Raw genomic sequence first — 21,306 nt, 5'->3', positions numbered from 1 at the left:
GATTTCTGCTGCTGACTCTCACACACACACGTGTCCAAAGGGTGAGGTATGGCCTTTTCCTTACTATTCTATACTAACCGATCAACATGTAGTGGTTACTGCAGGGAGTCGCATGCAGGCTGCAGGTTTTTTGTCCGACACTACAGCAGCTGACTGTTGCTTTGCAATTTCTCATACACGCTGTTGCTCCTACTCAGGGGTGGCTACAGAGATTCTGATTGTCTGATGAAGAGTTATATTGCTGGGAATGTCACACTCCTGGACTGCCATTCTTGTTTCAGTCACTGTCAGGTTCATAAAACCTTCCACAAGGTGACTATTAAATATACAAAGTCACTTTAGTAGAAGATATTCCCCCATTTCAGAGCAAGTCCTGTTTTTGTTACTTTACACCAGTTCTCTTCTGTCTGAGCTTCTCTGGTGTTCAAACAGTTGCATTCCACTGAACAGCAGCACCGTCGGTCAGCGCTGGTTGGGGGCCTTTGTTGCTGTCGTACCGTGACTGGAGGAGAAGGTGAATCAAGACAGTGACAGGACCTATGACAATGCTGCATCAAGGTTAGACATCAGCCTGATGATAAATAATGCAGTGCCATCGCTCCTACTTCCTGCTTTTGTCAGTCTCACACCTGTCACTGTTTGCAATGTGTGTTTCAACATGTACCGGTATATTATCTGGAACAAGGAGCTGCTTTTTGGTTGTGTGGAGGTTCTTGGGCAGATCAGCTGGTGTCGCTAAAATGACTTTCTAAATCCCAGTAAAGCCCCCTCCTCTTTGCCCCCCTCTGTAACTGTTGCTGCCCTGACCTGCAGGGTTGGAGAACCCCCCCAGCAGGCTAGAGGTGGTGGCAGGTTGTTGGAAGCCCCAGACCAGAGCAGCAGGCCTTGCAGGGCCCAGGCCCCCTGGCCACACATGTGTAGGTCCCAGGAGGCTTGTTATCCCTCCCAGCGATGTCAGGGGTGCCAGCATGGGGCTGGAGGGGAAAGGCTGGTGGAGTCGATGCAGGTGGTGGGCCTGCAGGAGGCTAACGCCCCCGAGCTGTGGAGGATTCGACAGTCTCGGCTGGAGCTGTGGTTGCTCACTGAGTTGCTGCTGCTGGTTGCTGTGTTGTTGCAAATGTTGCTGTTGGGGCAGAGCATGATTCACTTTATCCAGCTGGCCTGTTACCGTGGCGATACTTCCTTTCACGGTGGCACTACTTCCTGTTACTGTGGTGCTACATGTTGTGCTGTTCCCAGGTGGTGCTCCCTCTCCTCTTATTGGCTGTTCCTGGCCTGATGGTGTGTCTCTACAAAGAGAAAACATGATGAACATCTGGGCAGATTTATGATCTTGGTTTCCTATTTGATCAGACAGTTCTTAATTTAAACCACAAGTGTATTTTAGTTAGTAGCACTGTATGTGTTTAGACAACAGTTTCTTTTGTTCAATAAAAATAGGTTTCTAAAAATATGACTATTTCCCAAAGTGAGTAGCTGTGGTATTCTATCCCTTTGCTTTATGAATTTCCCAGTGTGGGACTAATAAAGGTTCTTATCTTATTTAAGGTATTAAATAGGCAGTGCTGCTGAAAAAGTCTAGACGATATCCAGCTCTTGTGGCTATAATTTAGAGTGTTTCAGTCAGGTCTGTTCAGGTTAATTTAAAGCAGCAGACATAGTCCAGACCTGCTAAACATAGCAAGGTGACAGACACAGAACTGCCCAGCAGCTTGTTAACAGATTAGATGTTACAGATTTGGTCTCATTAAAAACTAGACTGTAGAAAAAAAGGCATCAAACTAAAACATGTTCCATTTACTGACCTTAATCTGCTGCCCTCTACAGAACAGGAGGGGGTACCAGAGGAGGATGCACCATGCTTAGGAAATGCAGGTTCTTCTTGTTGATTAACTTTCTCTCTCCTGTCACTGGTCGAGTCTGCCTGGTTGCTTGGTCCTGTCACTGCAGCTGTGTTTTGACTGGACACCAAGGTGTCACTAACACACTTTCCTCCCACCACCCCCACCACTCTACCTGGAGTACCATCTTGCTGATCTCCAGCCGCCGCTCCTCCTCCTCCGCTGCCGCCACTCCCCCTCCTCTGTCCCTCTGTGGAAAGCTCTGCTCTGTCCCCCCTCCTCCCCTCCCCTTCCAGCTCCGGCTGTAGTGAGGAGTGAATTAAGTCCAGAGTGGCCGCCACTGCTTTCCTGCCAGGAGTGAGTTGGTCTAAGGCCGCAGGACCTCCCTGAACTGAAGGAACAGGGGTGTGACCGCTACCTGTATGAACAGGATCGAGAAGAAAGCTATTGTGGGGGTTGATGCTACACTCCACCTGGGAGCCCGATAGCTGCTGCTGCTGTTGTGCCTGACGCTCAGCCCGCAGATGTGAAATGGCCAGTTGCAGCACTTCATAGTGCCTGTGTGAAGGTGGTGGCACAGCGTCCTTATAGGAGGCGTCTGGGACAAGCTGGTCAGAGACGTGGGGGTGAAGGTCGAGGCCAGAGTCAGGTTGTTGGAGGAGGCTTTGAGCTTGGTTACTGGAGAAGGGATGGATGTGTTCGGAGCCTGAAACAGAGTCACCATGACTCAGCTGCCTGTCGAGACCTGAGGACAGAGGAGAGCTGTCAGTACAGCACAGAGAGACAACAGAACATGAACGCCAGGCAACACCAATATGGACTTATGAAGGTTTGTGAAGCTCAAGGGTCATGCGTTATAATCAAGGTATTTATTTTTTAACTGGATTTTTGTATCTTCTAATTAAAATAAAACTAACTTTTGGCTGCCAACAGGTCATCCATGATTGGCTGCTTGTCCCTGATGTCATGGTAACCAACCAGTCCAGTGAAGTTGTGCAGAATTTTTTCAATACCAGCTACAATGATGCCGCTACTGGAGTAGGCAGTGAACCTCTCATGATGATGCTCTGATAAACAGAAAAAAGGCAGTAACATCAGTGCAGGTGCTGAATCTCAGCAGCTCATCAGGTAATCACCGAGTCATCCGGACCTCCAGCATGGCTGACACGCACGTACCAGTCAGGAAGATTGTGTGCCTGTACTGTGTGTATCGGGCCTGGAGCTCGATGATACAGTCCAGGTCAGGTGACTGATGGTTTATCATGTCGCAGTGATGATAGGGGAGGAACTCAACAATCTGCCGCTTCTGGTAGGCTGACAGCAAATCCAATAGGCTGGCTGCATCTCTCCTGAACCTGACAACCAAACATACACACACATTGAAAAGACAGATGTTGACAAAAGACCTACAAAGACCTGCTTTGTCCAAGAGTCAAGGAACCAGGATGTTTTACAGGTGCAAGGCCTGACATGGACTAACTGCTGTTCATGAGTTGGATAAAAACTTATCAGGGCCTGTTGAGCTGATGTCTATAGCCAGCTGCATGTAGTGTGTGTGTGTGTGTGTGAGGACGCGTTTTTCCTGCTACGTGGGGACTTCTTCCTGACTCCATACCAACTCATGAGGACCCATTTCACAGTGGGGACCTAAATTGAGGTCCCCATGGGCAAGAAACTGAATTTTAGGGTGGCAACATGGTTTAGGGTTAGGATGAGGTTAGGGTTAGGTTAAGGTTAGGGTCTGTGTGTGAGGGGGGGAGTGAGTGAGGGAGGGGGAGAGAGAGAGAGAGAGAGAGAGAGAGAGAGAGAGCCTATACTAGCTTTAGACCCTGTGAAGTGCAACTGGTGTGAAATCCTTGGCTTTGCCTGCATGACTGGCTCATTTTGCATAAAAAAGGAAAACAAAACTCACAACCCATGTTGTAAGAGTCAGACACTCATGCAATCAGTGTGATATTCTATATCAGTGTCTGCCCTCATGTAACCATTGTGCTATAGTGTAGGCCAATTTTACAGTGCAGACAAAAAGAGTACCTGGCTTGCTCTTTTAATTTCTTGTGGGTTTTGCAGTGAACCTTCCACTTCCAGACACTCTCCAGGGAACTGTGCTCTTCCAGGAACATCAGCAGCGCTGCCAGTTGATCTACAACATCCCAACAATTAGCACATGAAATAAATAGCAAAATCATTTACTAATAGACTGATGCAAACATCCACAGAACATTTCTTGCACAAGAACACTATTTTTCAGTAAAACAAAACATTACTACCTGCGAATAAGATTCTTAATATTTGTTAGTGGACTAGTCTATGACAAGAAAAAGTGTAAACAAACAAATGTTCCATTACAATAATCTAAAAATATATTTTGCTGGCTCATTACTGGATGTGAATCCCTGACCTACCATGAGTGATGAAGTCTGGATTGAGGATTAACTCATCTGAGACAATGCAACCTCCAGACACAAAGAGCTCGTTGTAGCTGTTGTTCCTGATGTCGTCCAGTGTATCGATTCCCACAAACACCACAGAGGGGTGTTGCTTCAGAGACACCAGGCCTGGGATCTGATACGTACAAAAACACACTTCTCCTGTTAATCTGTTTTCAGCTTGCCTTTTTAATAAGAATTGATTATCTGTCCAACACAGACAGTCGGTACTAGTTGGTGAATTCCTTCCAGTGGCAGTACACAAAGGGGGAGATTTACTAAGGGTTTGCGACTTATTTTTTGGGACTGGACAGTGAAGTTAAGTGTGTTCTTGTTCACAAAGGAGTCAATTTGGTTTTGCACTGGAAAAAAGGAAGAGCAGTTCTGCTGGAAGTTGTACAGTTCAAGGCGTTCCCATTCAGGGATGCAAAATAATTCATTTCTACCGCTTAATCCCTGAACGGGGTCACGAGGGGGGGGCTGGAGCCAATCCCGGCCGGCAATCGGGCAAAGGTGGGGTAAACCCTGGACAGGTCGGATGCAAAATAAGTGAGAAGAAATTTATACAATAAATACCCCCAGCACAGACTGATGCTGCAGCACAAGGAGCTGGGGCCCAAGAGAGAGGGTGATCAAAAAATGAAACTAAACTGAAACCAAAAAAATTCACCTGGTCCTTATCTTATTGTGATTACTGAATAAAAAATGGTAAAACTCATAAGAACTATGTGCCTACACAGCAGATGTCATGTGCACCTGAATACTGTCCACAATGGCACAAGTTTGATCTGAGGAAATTCTCTCCTGAGACCTTTTGCGGTTGGAGAGAATGAGACACACCTATACAGACAGGTTTGGTTTGTGCCAATCCCCAAGGACTTCAGGCCTCCAATTAGTTAGCATGCACATATGGCCTTGGCCTCGCTCGCTCCCACCCTACAGTGAGATGGCTGGCACCGCCTATAAAACAAACTAATCACACAGGTGTCTTAGTTGGTTTGTGGCATGACAGCTGCCAAGGGTTAGAACATCTGACATCCAAATCAACTAGGACCAATGGCCTGAGAGCTTTTGTACCTGCAGAGAGTACAGGGTTAACAATAAACAAGGAACAAAGAAGCCAAATGTACTCAAAATGCGCAGGACATTCAAATAAGGTGTGGGTCTGTGCAGAGCAGGATAACACACATCCACCTTGTTACTGCCACTGGCAGCCAAGACAGTCAGAACAAACATAGTTGTTACACTCAACATTCAGAAGGACCTTGTGGATGTGTCCAGCGATGTCTTTGTTTTTAATGATGACCAGCAGTCTGTTGTCAGGGTCTTCTTGGTTCAGAAAGGCCCCAGGAGACTGTTCCACGTTCCCCTGCTTCAACAAGTGCTCCTACATCATTAGAGGATACACACACACACACACACGATGGATATACACAAAGACATACTGATTGGATCTGGCTGGAATGCTGATGAACTGGACTCTGAGTCTTCTAGTTTAGGCACAATTAAAGTTGATTAGGTTTAAAGTTCTTAACAGCAACAACAGTGCCTGCTCACTAATCACACTTGTAATAATCTGTACCGAAAAGTGTGTTACAATCATGAGATACAGGGCAGAGAAATGAAGCATTTAACAACAGCATCAGCCAGGGCGTTGGCCAGCATTGGTAAACAAAACAAAACAAGACATTCACAAGTTCACCTGCAAATCATGTAGTGTATTTATTTTACATGCACTCTTGAGACAGGTTTCAGGTTGTGAAAGCTTTGCCTCTCTCTCGGATTGGGGTTTGGCCACAAGCTAATTAAACCTGTCAAATCCCACCTCTAACCAAATTAAATTTATTTTTAACAGTATGCAAGATGAGGGTCTAAATATAGACTAGGACAAGACTAAAACTTGAATTATAGGCTCAAGGGCTCAGAGCAATGGTGACGTACAGTAACGCAAGCTTCGATGAGTATAGGTGTAGCCCTCTAAGAGCTGTCACTATTGGGTTTATCCCTCACGCATGTGCAGTCCTGAAGAGATTTCTCTCGTGCCCTGTACTGGGCTGTCCCCACTTAGGTCCGATGTCGTGGCGTAAATGCCAATGTGACCTGAGTTTGGTTCCTTATGCCAGCGCTTTTTCTTCAGCTGGCAGGGGTAGAGACAGCGAGGCTGCCGGCTTAGAGGGCTATGCCTATAGTCATAGAAGCTTGGGTTACTGAATGTAACCATCATACTACTTCGTATAGGCTTCGCCCTCTAAGAGCTGTCGCTATTGGATAAAAGCACAGCTGGATGTAGTCAATGCCCTGCTGGCTCACTGCTGCCAAAGAGCATTGTAAACATCTCAGCTTGTTGGTATATCCCGCAATAGCAGCCCAAGTACAACATCCTCTCTCCTGCAACAGACCTTGTCTGAGAAGCAGACACAATCATGCCCCATATAGAACCTGACTGCCACTGTGAGAAGGCAGGGATGGCCGTTAATGTTCATCAGAGGAGAATAAGTGCAGGGAAGGGCGCGCTGACAAAACGCACAGATAATAGGTAGAAGGCAGAAGCGAGTGAAAGGACATGGGAAAGCCCAGGAGGCTGCTGTACAAATGTCTTCCACAGCCATCCCCCAAGATTGCTGTGGAGGATAAAATAGCACTTGTGGAGTGAGCTCTCATGCCAGGAGGGGGACCTCTCCTAGCTGACACGTATGTCTGTATGATGGGCTCACACAACCAGTGAGACAGCCACTGCTTAGTCAGGGGCTTCCCAAGAGAATGCTCCCTGTAATGCACAAACAACTGCTGTGTTTGTCTGATAGTTGTCATGCAGGCCACATAATGGGACAGTGCGCGAACTGGACAGAGGGCATGGAGCTCTCTTTCCGACTCCTCGCCGTGTGGAGGAAGAAAGACTGCTGCTAGAAAAATCAACACTTATGCCAGTTGGCATAACAACAATAACAAAACCAACTCAATAAAGAGAGAGAGGTTAACCTTTTTAGGAATTTCATATCGATTTTAAAAGAAGATGCTGCATAGCAATAAGGCAAAACATTAAAATCCTCAAAAGTCATTTTGACTGGCTTACAACTAAATAAAACTATTTCAAAATATCAACCTAAGCTATTATAATTTTCCTTGCTGGATTCTGGTAGTTATTGAACAATTCAATTGTCCCTCATTGACTTCCCGCTCTGGGTAGTGGCTCTACCTTCTTCCCATCCCTTCCTTTGGGGGGCCTGTAGGGGAGAAGCCACAACTGAGATGTCCTTTCAGCCTGCCTTTCTTCAGTCTGACAGCTTTAAACCTCGGGCGTTTAAATCGAGTAGATGTCAAATAGTTTTCATAACTCTCTTTATATTGCGGTTTGGATGGACCCCCTCAGTCATCTCTGGGTTTACAATACGTTCTCTCAATCTATAACTCACTAGGGTTTGTTTATTTACAGTATCTTAGTTTCTGTATACTGAGGTTATTATATTACAATTTAACAGAATCTTCTAAATTAAAGTTAGCCCTTGATTTTATTGATGGATTAACTGTAAAAACTAAAATATTTACAGGGTTGTATGTCATCAGGCACCCATGCTCACCTACTCAAATGACTCATACACTCTGAACTATGCCATCCATGATATTACCTTGACGTCTTCACACAGCTGGTCCCCCGGCTCGGTGTCGTGGAGGTAGAAATTCAGGGAGTTTTTCCTGACGTCTTTGATGATCTTGAGAAGGCTGCTGAACACCTCTGGCTCCAGCTGGCTGATCACAGAGCTCAAGGCTGTGGCCGGTGGGGTGGGACCTGTGCCAGGCCCAGGGATGGACACAGGGACAGAGCTGGAGACCGGTTCAGATGAGCACGAAGACTGTGCCAGGTTGTTAGATACACCACTCAACCCTGGTAAAGTCACCTTGCAGCTTGAACCTACAAGACTGCTGCCAGCTTCAACATCGGTGGCACAATGTACAGTCCTGAAAGTGCTGCCGTTTAGTGTTTGTGTGACATTGTGAGCAACGGTGCTGTTGATCTCTGAAGTGTGACTTTGTTGTGGTTTCCAGTTCCACTGAGACTGTGTGGCAGGAGGAGGATGGAGATCGGCGGTGTTGGTGGACTTATAGGCGGAGCCACACGCAGAGGTAGGAACAGATAAAGTGTCATGAGAAGTTGGGGGACTCTTGCTGTTTGTAGCATCAGGAAACCGCTTGGTGACTGCATCTGGCAGCCAGACGTCACCTTCTATGCAGAGTGCAGGAGCTTGATCGGCTGAAGCACCGTCAGCAGCAGCTGTGAGGTCACCGCTGTTTACAGAAACCTCATCATCTACACCTGTTTTAACATTTGCTGCTCGGATGCTGGACACATAAGCACCAACTTTGCCAGCCAACCTGGTATCATCACTGTGGCTCGATGAGCTTTCTAACTCCGTCAGCATGCTGTTAATGCTGTCATGTAGTGAGTTAACATAGTCCTGGACCGGAGGGCAGGGGTTGTAGAAAGACACATACTGTGAAAACTGAGATACAAAGGAGGGTGGGAGCATGTGTGAAGGTATGGTGGCTTCTGGGTTTGATGTGGAGTGTGGGGACTGTGGCAAGCTGTAATGAATGCTCTCCCCCTGCAGGAGAAGCTGCATCTCAGAGGCAAAGTCCCCCAGATGCTTGTCCACAATGCTGTCAATATCTCTGAGAGGATGAGTAGGGGATGAGGAGACAGATGAAGAAAACAAAGAGGCACCTACCAGGTCCTTTACTACTCCCTTTTGCACCCTTTCACTAACTGCCTCATGTGTCATGCCCACCACCTCCTCCTCATATTGCTTACTGTTTTTGGCTGCTTCCGCTCTCTGCTTTTTTAAGTTCTCAGCTGGCTGAGTTTGTTTCTCCTTCTCCAAAAGCCCTGCCTGCATCTCCTTCAGCCACCCTGTTTTCTCTCCTGTGTCCTCCTTCACGTGATCAGTGGGTGCTTGGGAGGGGATTGTATTCCCCTCTGGAGCTGGAGGGATACATGCAGAGATGGATGCTTCACTCTTCTTTTCTTTCCCCTGAGGTTTCTCTTCTCTGTCCTTGGACACTGCTGCAGTAGAGGGACCATGTTAGACTGGGGAAACATTATAAGCATACTGACTATAGAAACACTGGCTCCATTATTATTTTATCATCATTATTGGTCTAAAGTGCATGTGGCCAAGTCAGCAAGCCTAATATAGACAATGAGCTTACTAGGTGAAGTGAAACGACTGCAACCAATGATCAAAATAGTGGCTGTAGGACTTGCTAAAAATCACAGAACTGCTGGCATCAACCTTAGTCTGCTTCTTGTCATCTACTGGTTTTGGTCAACACTCCAAAAGGAAATAAACTTGGCTCAATTTTCACACAGAGTTAGAAACTATGAAACGTCCAATTTTTTATGTCAAAGATAAATATGAAAAAAAGAAAAAGAAAAAAAAAAAAAAAAACCTCAAAGCCGTGGGTTGCGTTGCAGTCTAAAACATGAACAGATGCAACAAGAAACCAACACAGGCCGACTGAGGTTACCTGCAAACTCCCTGAAGGCTGGGGGGGCTATCCGCCTCTTGTTAGATCCACTGTGGCCCCTGTTAAGTGCGTTGAGCTCATTAGGCTCTGATGACTTGCACTGGGAAGGAGAGGGGGGAGACCACTTCAGAGGGGATGGGACTTGGGAGGAAGAGTTGGGAGGACTGGGCTGTGGAGATGGGCACTGGGAGGGAGAAGTGGGAGGGCTAGGTGCTGGGGACAGGCACTGTGACCGAAAAAGGGGGGGGCTGGACTCAGGAGAGCTGGGGTCAGGTGATGGGCATTGGGAGGGTGAGGGAGGAGTAGTGGGCTCAGGGGACGGGCACTGGGAGGGGGAGGGAGGAGAGGTGGGCTCAGGAGATGGGGTGGGGCTTTTCCTGGGAGGTTGGGTTGTTGTGGTGACGCTTGTTGCTACGGTGAGGTGCTGGAAACGAGGGTCCTGGGGGGTGTTTCTGTCTCTTGGGGTGTACCGCTCTGAACACAGCCCTGCAGAAAGAGCTCAGAGTTAAGTTCATCTTCCATCTTTCATTCCGGTCACAACCTGTTCATTCATAACAGCCTCTAGTAGTACAGTAGTACAGCAAAGCATTTTGCACACTGGCTTATTAGTCCAGAATCAGACCTGTGACTAACTCTGATCATTAGTTAGTGTTTTTAATTCCAACCTACAAAACGAAGCTTAAGAGCTGTAAAGCAGAGGACAAAGAAGTCAGGATATGGTCCCCTGAGAGTATGGAAGAGCTTTAAACTGGACAGACTGGGAAATCTTCCATAATGGCATGTTGAAGTGGACCTTCTACATGTTTTGACTGTTTTTGTTGTATAACCTGACTGGGAGGACAGACCTGTTATGGGGATGAGGACCCATGGGATCTCCCATTCTTCCTCCTCCTCTTCGTAGCATCCTGCTCTCTTCCCCATTCCTCCTCCTCCTCTGAAGGCTGCTCCATAGTGATTAATCTCCCCGCTGTGGGAGCTGGGACTGAATCCCTCCAAACTACTGATGCTGCCCGCCGTCTGTTCCTACATATACAAAACCACACACTATGTGAACCCCCAAACCCAAATATATTCATGCACCATCAAGTACGACAAAGAAAAGCATGATATCCTCACATTTTAAAAACTTGAAGATTGAAAAATGTCTGAAGTCATTCAATTGACAATCAGAATTACTTTCCTATCAATCGACTAATGGTTGTGGCTCTAAATTTGAGACCTCCACTGAGGGAATGTGTTGCAGCTCCTCGACATGATGTTGATAAGGATCGAAAGCCTCACTACCAAACCAAAAAACTAGAATGCTCAACTGTGTGATGTATCATGCTTTGAATGCATGTCCACAGCATCTTTATGTAGCTGTACTGTATGTAAAGAACATGCAACAACAACTCAAAACATTTTTTAACAACACCAACTCTTGCAAACCACAGGCAGCTGTTCTCACTATGTATCTACACAAATAATTTGTGGAAAAGAATCTACAGAGCTATAATGTGTGCCAAACAAACAGTTACCTCCAGCTCTTCCTGCCTCCTCAGGTCAATGTCACAGTTGGTGGGTAGGCCCAGCCTGGTGGCCAGCCTATCAAACGGACAGGAGTCTCTCTGCTGCTCCTCCGGCACCTCACCAAGGTTCTGACCGGCTGCTCCCGTGGCGGCCTGGTTCAGGCCTGTCAGAAACAGAGTAACATTCATTTTCAGAGATCTGTTTTTTGTTTTATCAAGAGTTCTACCTAGTGTTCTGATCTAATCAAGATGTGAATGGTGAAAAGATGGAGCAACTTTGCAGCACCAAATAAACCAAAATTGTCCGAACAAAGCAGCTGAAAACAGCAAAAGGCATATGAATGAAATGTTGAAGGCTCCACATGTCCTGTAGCAGCTTGTGTGCACTGCCTAACAAAGTCTCAGTATCCAGTCACCCGTCAGCAGGCTGAGAAGTCTGGCAGCAAGTTCAGATCCATCTTCCCTCAGATCAATATCCTTCAAACCCACTGAGCCAATCGCAGATGCGAGAGAGCCTGGAGGGGCGGGGACTTGCCTTCCCTCATCTGGGAAATAAAATCAAAATGAAATCTAAATGAAAGATGCACAATAAAATCAAAAGACTAAAGAAATTATTAACTGTTGTTCAGAGAGAGGTCTTCAGGATATCCTTTGTCCCAGAAACCTCCTCCAGCTTTTCCCACAGGCTTTGCCAGAATTTTCTGCATAAGTCTCCTGGTTGGATGTGCCTTGGATTCCTCCACAGGGAGGTGTCAGCAAGGCTGCTGCACATAGTTATTACATGTACACGCACATGCAGTTTGTGTGTCTGTGTGCCTAAATTTTGATGTGCTTGTGCCTTTACAAGTACGAGTGTAAGAGAAAACGTAATTTTCTTGCATCCTACGTGAATACTTAAAGTAGGATTTGGCATTTACTGTCACTGGACAAGGGGCCCAAGAAAACCTGAAGCTTTTCACTTGGGGCAGTAACTTGCTACTGAGACCGGTTTGTCCACGAACTCAGACATTATGTTCTATAGCCTTGTTTCGACCAAAGGAACAGGAACCTTTTGCGGAACTTAGCTCCTCTGCCTGCGTTTCCACCGGAGGAACCAGAGACTAAATTCAGTTAGTGGATGTAGTTCTAGCCAGGAGTAGTACTTTCTGAGGATCCAAGAACTACTGAGGCGAGGCCTGCAGTGCTGAACATTGCTGACTGGTCAAATGCCCCACAACATTTTATATGCAGCATTCATTCTTAACACACTTCTGCCGAGCATTGCGCTTTTGATATGCTAATTTGTTTAATCTTCCCAGGGCTTTGGCCCTGCTGTGGAAATTCAAATCACAATGCGCTCAAGGGACCTTTACCCTGGGGAACATTCTTGGACTTTAGTTCCTGGGAAAAGTACCAGGAACCTTCGGGTGGAAATGCACCAAAGGCGAATATTTTTCGTAACTAGGGTTCGGTCACCAAAGTCCCCTGACTTGACCTAAATGAATGAATGAAAAGTGGCTGAATTGCTAAATGCAGTGAAAACATGAGCATGAACTCCCCAAGTCATGTCGGGGCACATAGCTATAGTCTTTCCAGGCCAACAGCACACTTAGCTGTGACAAGGGCTACAGTGCAGAGGAAACTGGCCATGCAGCAAGCAGCAATGTTTGGAGTCAGTTGGTGCGAAAAATATATTTGACTATCCTTTCAGTCTATGGGTCTTAGGGGGTTATTTTAACAGAGGGAACTTGTCTGATAACATTTTACTGTTGTCTTTTCTGTGCCTTCTACATTCAGATTTCCAATTCTTGTCTGCTAACCTGGAATCTTGTTGTGTCTTCCAGGTTGCTGCGATGCCTTCAGGAATTTAAGCGTCCTCTCTGCCGTCTGCTGTTCCAGCCTCCTCTTCCTCCCTGGTGCCTTCAGCCCTCCATCTCCCCCTTCCTCCCTCCTCACCTCATTTTCCGCATTCTTCTTACAATCCATAACCAGGTCTATCAACTGCTGCATCTGAAAAAAAGATCACACATTTGAGTTCACTGTGGACTAAAAGGCTGACATAACAAAAATAAATAAAATCTGAAGGGAACTTGGTATTTTTAAACAGTCATCATTTCACCAGATGTCAGTTTTTACCTTTTGACTATTGGTCTGTTTGTCTTTAGTGCCCATTGCCTCCTTCCCCATTGCCTCCTTCTGGTATCCAGAGCCCTTCCTGGGCCTCACCTCTTGTAGCACCTCAGACCCACAGTGTGCTTCCATAATCTGTCTGGCATGGGACACTTTCAGCTGGTAAAGGACAGGGATGTACAGGTAGGAGCGCAGGTAGCCTTCCATGTTCACCTGGTGGTGTTTGGGTATAACAAACTGTTTTCCTTGCTCATCGTACTCACCGATGGAGTACTGTCGAAACTGGAAATCAAAGACAGAAAGATGTGCTCTAATATTACAAGGAATGATTCAAGATCAAATGACAGACGTATTTACAAAATGCACTCAACATGACGATGCAGCTGTGCACAAAGTCGGGTACATAAAGACATGTTTTCCCAGGTTGGTGTAGAAGAACTGGACCGACTTGCACAAACCCTTGACCTTAGCCCCATCCAGCACCTTTGGGATGAACTGGAATTCTGACTATTCCAAACACAAGCACCAAACAATAATAATGCTTTTGTAGCTGAATGAAAACAAATCTTTGCAGCCAGGTTCCAAAACATGGCATAAAGTTGAGATCTACATGTATCCAAAATTTGTGATCTCAGGAAACCCTGACACAAGAACAGCCAGACCTGATCCAAAGGATCCGAGGATAATCAGATCACATCCAAAATACATTTGATCAGAACAGAGAGAGAAAACAAAACCACGAGAGCAAAAAGAATTAGTGTTACTGTTGTTTGCCTTCATCAACCAGTCAAGTTCACAGGAATGGGACAAATGTGAGGTGACAGAAATCTTGACCACCAAAATGTAATCAGCTCATCCTTGAATCCAAGTCGATGTTTGTGTCAAATTTAAAGAAACTCGAGGGTATCCTGAGATGATACATTCACCAGAATGGGACAGATAGACAACTAAAAACATTTGGCCACAGCAGTTACAAAAAATGAAAAGCAAAGCAAAGTGATATTACTGATGTAAATAAATAAATGTATTATTTCCACCTGTTCAACCGACAATAAAACATTCCACAACCAACTGTGCTATAGACAAAAACAATGTTCTAACCTGTTTAATACAACAGAAATCTGCAGGCGACTGATTTTCCTAAAACAAGCATGCCTTCAGTTCCCTCATCAACACAAAGCTCCAGTGTGTCGATACCACATGTGCTCAATTCGTAGCCACCTAGGTATTGAACCTACTGACAGAATGTGCAAATTTGGACCTGGTTCCTTAAAACCAAGTGGGCCTGTGGCAGCACATGACAGCTAACACATAGCATTTGGATACGTCAGTATTAATGACTAATACAGCAATAACCCCTCAGTGTTTACAAGTGATTGAATGTCTTGGACCGTATGGTATCTTCCAGCTTCTGACTGGCTGAACACACCCGAGCCAGGTAATCAGCAGCAGGTCAGGCAGGGATAGTTGGAAAACAAGCAGGACAGCGGCCCTCGAGGACTGGAATTGGCCACCACTGTCTTGGACAGTCACCTGACAAGTGGCCATTCATGACATTTAGGGAATCAGCATGAAGTGAGCCTCTGTAGCTCAGTGTGCACCTAGAGACTCACAACTGCATTAACAGCAAATCTAATGAAGATTGTGCCAAAGCCTCCTGTGAAAAAATACAAACAGAAATCTGAGTGTTTAAAGAGACTCTGGTTGTACCTTGTCATCAGTCAAACTGATAAAGTATTCCTTCATCAGCTGCTCCACACCAACAGACAGCTCAGCAGGGGGGTTGGCGCGGGCCTTGATGAGGGAGTGGTGCAATGCTGGGATAAACTGCCTCAGCTGTGGCATCACCATGGCACCAGACATTGATGACTCTGAGCAATCATGTGAAGAGGACGCCCACCTTGATGCTACAGGCAGAAACAGGAAAGCATTCATACCTCCATTAGGAGATGCTCCCATGCAGCATACATCCTCTTATTATATTCTTATATATTTTTATTATATCTCTGCATTTGCTGCTTAAAGTGCCTTAGATTTTGTGTTACTTATTCATCTACTTTATATTTCATTTGTATTTTGTGGCATTGATGTGTAAGAATTTCATTGTACAGGGAAACACGTTTCCTAACTGTGCATATGACAAATAAACACTTTGACCTTTAACCCTTTAAGGTGTTGTTTAACCTCTACAGTTAATTCTTTTGTGTTTGTTAAAGGTGCAATAAAATCTGCATTATTTATATTAATTAATTAATTAATAGGGCAGCACGGTGGCGCAGTGGTTAGCACCGTTGCCTCACAGCGAGAAGGTTCTTGGTTCGGGCCCCACCTGGGACCTTTCTGTGTGGAGTTTGCATGTTCTCCCCGTGCTTGCGTGGGTTCTCTCCGGGTACTCCAGCTTCCTCCCACAGTCCAAAGACATGCAGCTTAGGTTGATTGGTGACTCTAAATTGCCCATAGGAGTGTGTGCGTGTGTGTGGTTGTTCGTCTATGTGTTAGCCCTGCGATGGATTGGCGACCTGTCCAGGGTGTACCCCGCCTTCGCCCGATTGCCGGCTGGGATTGGCTCCAGCCCCCCCGTGACCCCGTTCAGAAACTAAGCGGTAGAAAATGAATGAATGAATGAATTTATATTAACAATGTATATTCAAATGTGTACTCTACTCAAATCTGTGGAGCCTCTTTTAGTTGATTCTTTTAAACACTGGACAGTGGATAAAAAAAAAAAAAAAACTGTACGAGTCACCCACCCACCCAGCAGTGCCTGTGTTACTCACTGGCTTGGGACACATCTCTGGTCTCTGGAAAGACAAACAAGGCCTGAAGACACCTCTTCCAGCTCTCTCCTCTCTCTGGAAATACAAAGGATAGAATGAAAGTGTTGCAAGAGTTACCTGTCCACTTTCACTTTGCTACGATTAATTGTTCTTTAAAAAAAAAAAAAAAAAAAAAAAACTTAACACCAAACTTTACTGATGAATTTTCACCCTCAATACTTCAGTGTTATCTCACTAGCTTCATACAGAAAACTGCCATCTTATAAAATCTGGTCAAAAAGAAGATTTGGTTTTGATGGGCTGGAAGGCATGTTGCTGGTTTCGGCTGGTAGCGGTCTATGGCTTCCTGAACCTGGATTGGTTGTGTGGAATAAATGTTACATTTAAGTGTGAACCAGCCTAAATATGAATACACAGCATGCTTACCGTTTTGATTACTGGTAAGCGACTGTGATAAAATGGAATGATGCACTCCCTCGACTTGTAGTGAAAATAAAAACCTAAAGTACAGAAGCATTAGAGGCTCATTAGCCTCAGTGTTGTGTTTATCTTTCACTAACCACTTGGCTCGTGACAGGTTAGCCTCTACATAGTTTACCAGTACACCACTCATACCAGTGGGCGTGGCCATCTGCACACTGGAGAGTAGAAAGAGAAATCCTCTCTCTGTAAGTGGAGTCACCAGAACCTGTAGGGAGAACAGACGTTTAACACTTCTCATCTAATTTCCCTTCAGTCTCCCCTTCACTTCTAGTTCTTTTCTTCTGACGTTCATCCAGTCTTTAGTAACACTCTAACAGTTCATTCTCTTCCTGTTGCTTCTGCTGTTATAGCTAGCAACTTTTTGTTTTTAGCAATAACATGTATGTTCTCCAGAAAATGTACTTTTCTACTTAGCCTTATTTTTTAAAGCTCTCTGCTGGGAGAATCATTACCTACAGCAGATATTTATAAATCCCAATGTCTTTGAGACTGCAAGTGTGACACATAAATGGTTAGATTCTCAAATGTAACCCTGTAGTCAAATAACGCCAAGCACAAAAAATAAAGGCTGGACACTGACAGAAAGGAAATAAATAAGACAATAAATTGTGGTGTACTATAATGATTACATGGTAAATTCCCTGTAATATAAAGTTCGATCAGTACAAAAACAAAGCTGTGACATCCTCAAAATTCTGTGGAGTTTCCCTTTTATCAATAATACTGTTTTCATTCAATAAATATTTCAAGTTACTCCTACTTTGCCCTTTTCTCCACTGTTGTTAAGTTACTCAGTAACACTCAACCCACACAGACTTTTCACAATAAAAGCCTCATGCTAAAAGGACAGTTTATGATCATGGAAGTGTTTCATTAAATTTATCAAAACAACAGATGAAGATGGAAAACATCTTCAGCGGGCATTAAAAAGGGAAAGTAAAGACAAAGTAGGAGTAAAGACAACCTATAATATCCGTCTGTTTCAAATAAAGGCCTGGTTCGGTTAAGTGAGCAGAACCCACCACTCTCTTTATCTCCAGTTCCTGCAGCAGTATTGTGATGCTGGTTGTTGACCGACTTCTGTCATTCACCTCCAGAAGACTGCAACAATGGCCGTTCTTCACAACTACACACAAAAACACAAAATCAGACTGAGTTTTTCTTTTAGCTTGGTGATACCATTACAGCAGTTAGGGAACAATACAAACGGCAAATGAACATTTTCTTCTTTTATACTTATTCCTGAAAGGACTGTTGGCCTTGTGTGTCATGTAAATACAGTTTCAAAAACACTGTATATTACAAATTAACAGCTACACGAATTTCCTCATGTCAAAATGGTCAAATTTAAAAAATATGGGATGGTATCACAAAATAATGTTTTTATGTGACTTCACTTCAAAAGCTGCCTTCAAAATCACACCAGTGTGTAGTGTCCCATCAGTCGTGAGGCTAGTTCACCTTCTTGGCTGCTGTTGTAGATGTTGTAGGAGAACACGTCGGAGTGGACAAGCTTGGACATCTGGTCAAGCCTCATCAAATAACCGATTTCCAACTTCTCTGGTCTGAAGAACATACAGGAGCAAATACACAGAGCAAATCATTTTACAATTTGATGATGAATATGATTTGATCCTGTCATCTGACGCTGTGCAACACAGCAAACAGGCACATTTTTGTTGCATCAAAGCTTTGCTGGAACAATCCGAGAAGTCGTTGAGTACTCACAGCTTGTGGGGCAGGAAGGGAGGAGAGGAGGAGCGAAGGGAAATCTGGTAGAGAAGCCGGTCGCCTTGAACCAAATCTCCCGACCACACTGTGAACTGAGCACGCTCTGAGAGAGCAAAACGCAATGAGAGAAATAGAAAAATGACAGCTCATCAGAGTCAAGCTCAGGGCAGGACTTTCTATTATGTCCAATATTCAGGCTGTATCCATAAACTTTAAGGTCAGATGGGATTAAATGGAAAACAGGGACCAGCACTCACCTTTACTCCCCTGTGCTGATTGGCTGTTCAACCTGTCCATCAAACAGAGCAGACAGAGAAGCTATCAGGTTTTGTGCTGTGATAAATACTGACTCATACAACACTTAGTGCCCAAAGCATCAGCTTAGATTTCTTTCAACTTAAGCCCATTTGCAACATGCCCTGTAGAACTGATGTCAATGCCAACTGTTTATAAAGCACAATAATCCAGATTTCTGAATATGTTCTGGAAAAAAAAAGTGAAATTCAAGGTAGCCAAGTTATTTTAGAGCAAGTTACATTAATGTTGCATGGTTATGCAATTGCAAACTGTATTTAAATGTCTGCTCTGCAACATGACACAAAAATCACTAGAGCTGCAATGAATACTGGATCTGTCACTAGAAAATGAATTAGCAACTATTTTTATAATCTTGTCCAGCCTCTTCTTTTAGATTTTCTTTGTTTTATGTTATTGTGAACTTAGCAGCTTTGGGTTTAGACTGTTGGTCAGACAAAACAACATCTGATGATATCACCTAGGGCTCTGGACAAATGTAACAGACATTTCCCCTCGCCATTTCATCTGCGCACGGTGCACTGATTCGCTCAGCCAGTCCTTGCCCCACACACTCTCTCTCTCTCCCTCCCACAAACACCCACACACACAGACTTTCTGTGAATAGCTCCTCCTCTCTCTGTCTTTGTTTTTCCACAGTGCTGTAAATCGCAGAGATCTAACTCTTCTAACAAGTTATTAGCAAGCAAGTAAGGCTAGCTAGGTTAATGCTAGAACAACTTACAGCTGTTGCCACGGTTAGCATGCTGTATATTATAGCTGTTTATTGCTCTGCAAGTGAAAAATGTTAATATAAATTCTTAAACTCTGACACAGAATGTTTGCTCCCTCAGTCCAGAGGAATATTGAAAAAATAGTTTTCTAGACTCAAAGGACTCTTCCTGAAGAGGTGCAGACCGTCTGGACTAAATTTAATGTTAGAAACGTAAGAAAACGTGGGACAGCTGAATTGGTCTGACCTTTGTTGCAATTAATTAGTTTCAAATATTTCCAGGCTTTTCCAGGCTTTCACTGAGAGCTGGGAGGGATACAGTTTCCACATCTCCATACCTGATGGGGGCCAGAGGTTTGCTGGGGAGTGCCGAGTCTTTTCCCTTAAACTGGAAGGATACAACAGCGTATGGACAGACCTGGCGAGGCCGCGGCCGCAGCTCATCGAACAAATACTCGTAGAAGTAGTGCTGAAAGAAACAACAGTACAACAGTGTGCAATGCCACACTCTGCTGCCTCATGTGACCTGTCAGTACATTTTAGACTAATTTGCTTCTCAAATCAGATGTGAACTTGACTCCTCATGCAAACACATTTATATCTGTCATCTGAGATTATATATAGGATTTTAGTTTGACATTAGTCAATACTGCTGTTTCTGCAACACCTTGACCCCAACATGACCTTCAGATAATTGACAGCAGCCAACTAAAAAGTCATGTTGCATACTGCTGCATTAAATTATATTTCAAGTGCGGTAACATCCAGGGAAACAGTCAGTTTCTCAAACTTTATGAGTTGCTTTTGTAAGACAGTTCTGAGTCCACAGATACACAGGTGAATTTCCTGTGTGTGTGTGTGTGTGTGTAATTACCTGTGTGAGTTCGAAGGCTCGGTACGAGGTGAGCGAGGTGACTTTGCTGGTGTTCTTAGAGATGTGACTGTCGAAGCGCGGCGTTGGATCTAGAAGGTTCTTCATGTTTTCATAGATGCTCTTCACTTTCCCCTGAAAACAAAAATAAACACAACTCAACTGTCAAAAACTGTTATCTTTCCTATCACTGTCAAAAGATTAGAAACATGAATTAATTAACATTGACATATGGTGACCTGCAGCCAACAAACACTGTAACAGGTGAAAGCAACAGTGGTGGATTTTAAAAAGCCGTTTCGTAAACTTCTCTTTGCTGATAAAGACGAGAGAATTAGATTTTGAGATAGTATCTACCAAACTTGATCACAACTGTGACTCACACTGGTGCTCCCAAATTAGTTTTCACATTCACACACACTAATTTCGACTCACATATGCAGTGAAATTTAGCACTGCAGGCTGTTGTGAAGAAGAGCAGCAGTGCAACACTAGCAGGATGAGGTGGACAAAACACAATTCAGTTCAGTAAAGAGAGCTGGATTTTGATTGGCTCCATTTAGCTGATAGAGTTCACTGAAATGTGATCAGTTACAAATCCTAAGAATTACCCTGGACACCTCTAGCTATGTCACGTTTCCTGCCTTTTACAGGTCAGGCAATGACGATGATGATAATGACCATCAGCCACATGATTTACCTTCATCACTTTGAAGATGATTATTTCCCCCGTGGTTCCAGGGCTGAAGGGGTTAACCTGGAGCAGGTCTGCGTACCTGGATAAATACACTCCTAGAGACAAACACACACCCCAACAAAGAAGAACAATTTATATCACAGGTTAACTGTCTTTCCACCTGGCACTAATTTTCTGTCTAACTCATGTGACTGCTCCTTTCAGTGGACAGAAAAAAAATCTCTGAATGAACAATAAACTGAAAGAAAAAGGTTTAAAAAAAAAAAAAAAAAAAAAGTTGGGCTATTTATTAGCCTTTTTCTTTTCAGTT

At 44.5% G+C, this 21,306-nt stretch overlaps 1 protein-coding gene across 1 annotated transcript in view; it reads right to left on the bottom strand.

Moving 5' to 3' along the window:
• Positions 1-6: 6 nt before the first annotated feature.
• tasora (transcription activation suppressor a) overlaps positions 7-21,306 on the bottom strand; it is a 22,151-nt gene continuing 851 nt past the window's right edge. The window contains exons 3-26 of the mRNA XM_020611125.1: positions 21,000-21,091; positions 20,303-20,434; positions 19,767-19,897; positions 18,659-18,690; positions 18,399-18,504; positions 18,132-18,235; positions 17,693-17,796; positions 16,803-16,875; positions 16,188-16,262; positions 15,121-15,317; positions 13,417-13,692; positions 13,101-13,290; positions 11,718-11,846; positions 11,311-11,465; positions 10,639-10,816; positions 9,794-10,279; positions 7,897-9,329; positions 5,535-5,657; positions 4,247-4,406; positions 3,876-3,984; positions 3,018-3,196; positions 2,759-2,908; positions 1,806-2,586; positions 7-1,289 (exon numbers count right to left, since the gene is read on the bottom strand). Coding sequence (XP_020466781.1) covers positions 749-1,289; positions 1,806-2,586; positions 2,759-2,908; positions 3,018-3,196; positions 3,876-3,984; positions 4,247-4,406; positions 5,535-5,657; positions 7,897-9,329; positions 9,794-10,279; positions 10,639-10,816; positions 11,311-11,465; positions 11,718-11,846; positions 13,101-13,290; positions 13,417-13,692; positions 15,121-15,317; positions 16,188-16,262; positions 16,803-16,875; positions 17,693-17,796; positions 18,132-18,235; positions 18,399-18,504; positions 18,659-18,690; positions 19,767-19,897; positions 20,303-20,434; positions 21,000-21,005 — 5,850 coding nt within the window. The 5' untranslated portion in view covers positions 21,006-21,091 and the 3' untranslated portion in view covers positions 7-748. The remainder of the gene's footprint in view (positions 1,290-1,805; positions 2,587-2,758; positions 2,909-3,017; positions 3,197-3,875; positions 3,985-4,246; positions 4,407-5,534; positions 5,658-7,896; positions 9,330-9,793; positions 10,280-10,638; positions 10,817-11,310; positions 11,466-11,717; positions 11,847-13,100; positions 13,291-13,416; positions 13,693-15,120; positions 15,318-16,187; positions 16,263-16,802; positions 16,876-17,692; positions 17,797-18,131; positions 18,236-18,398; positions 18,505-18,658; positions 18,691-19,766; positions 19,898-20,302; positions 20,435-20,999; positions 21,092-21,306) is intronic.

The sequence above is a fragment of the Monopterus albus genome, unplaced genomic scaffold (genome assembly GCF_001952655.1).
Source record: "Monopterus albus unplaced genomic scaffold, M_albus_1.0 scaffold110.1, whole genome shotgun sequence".
In the NCBI taxonomy this organism is placed as follows: domain Eukaryota; kingdom Metazoa; phylum Chordata; class Actinopteri; order Synbranchiformes; family Synbranchidae; genus Monopterus; species Monopterus albus.
This window is presented reverse-complemented; position numbering and strand designations above follow the sequence as displayed.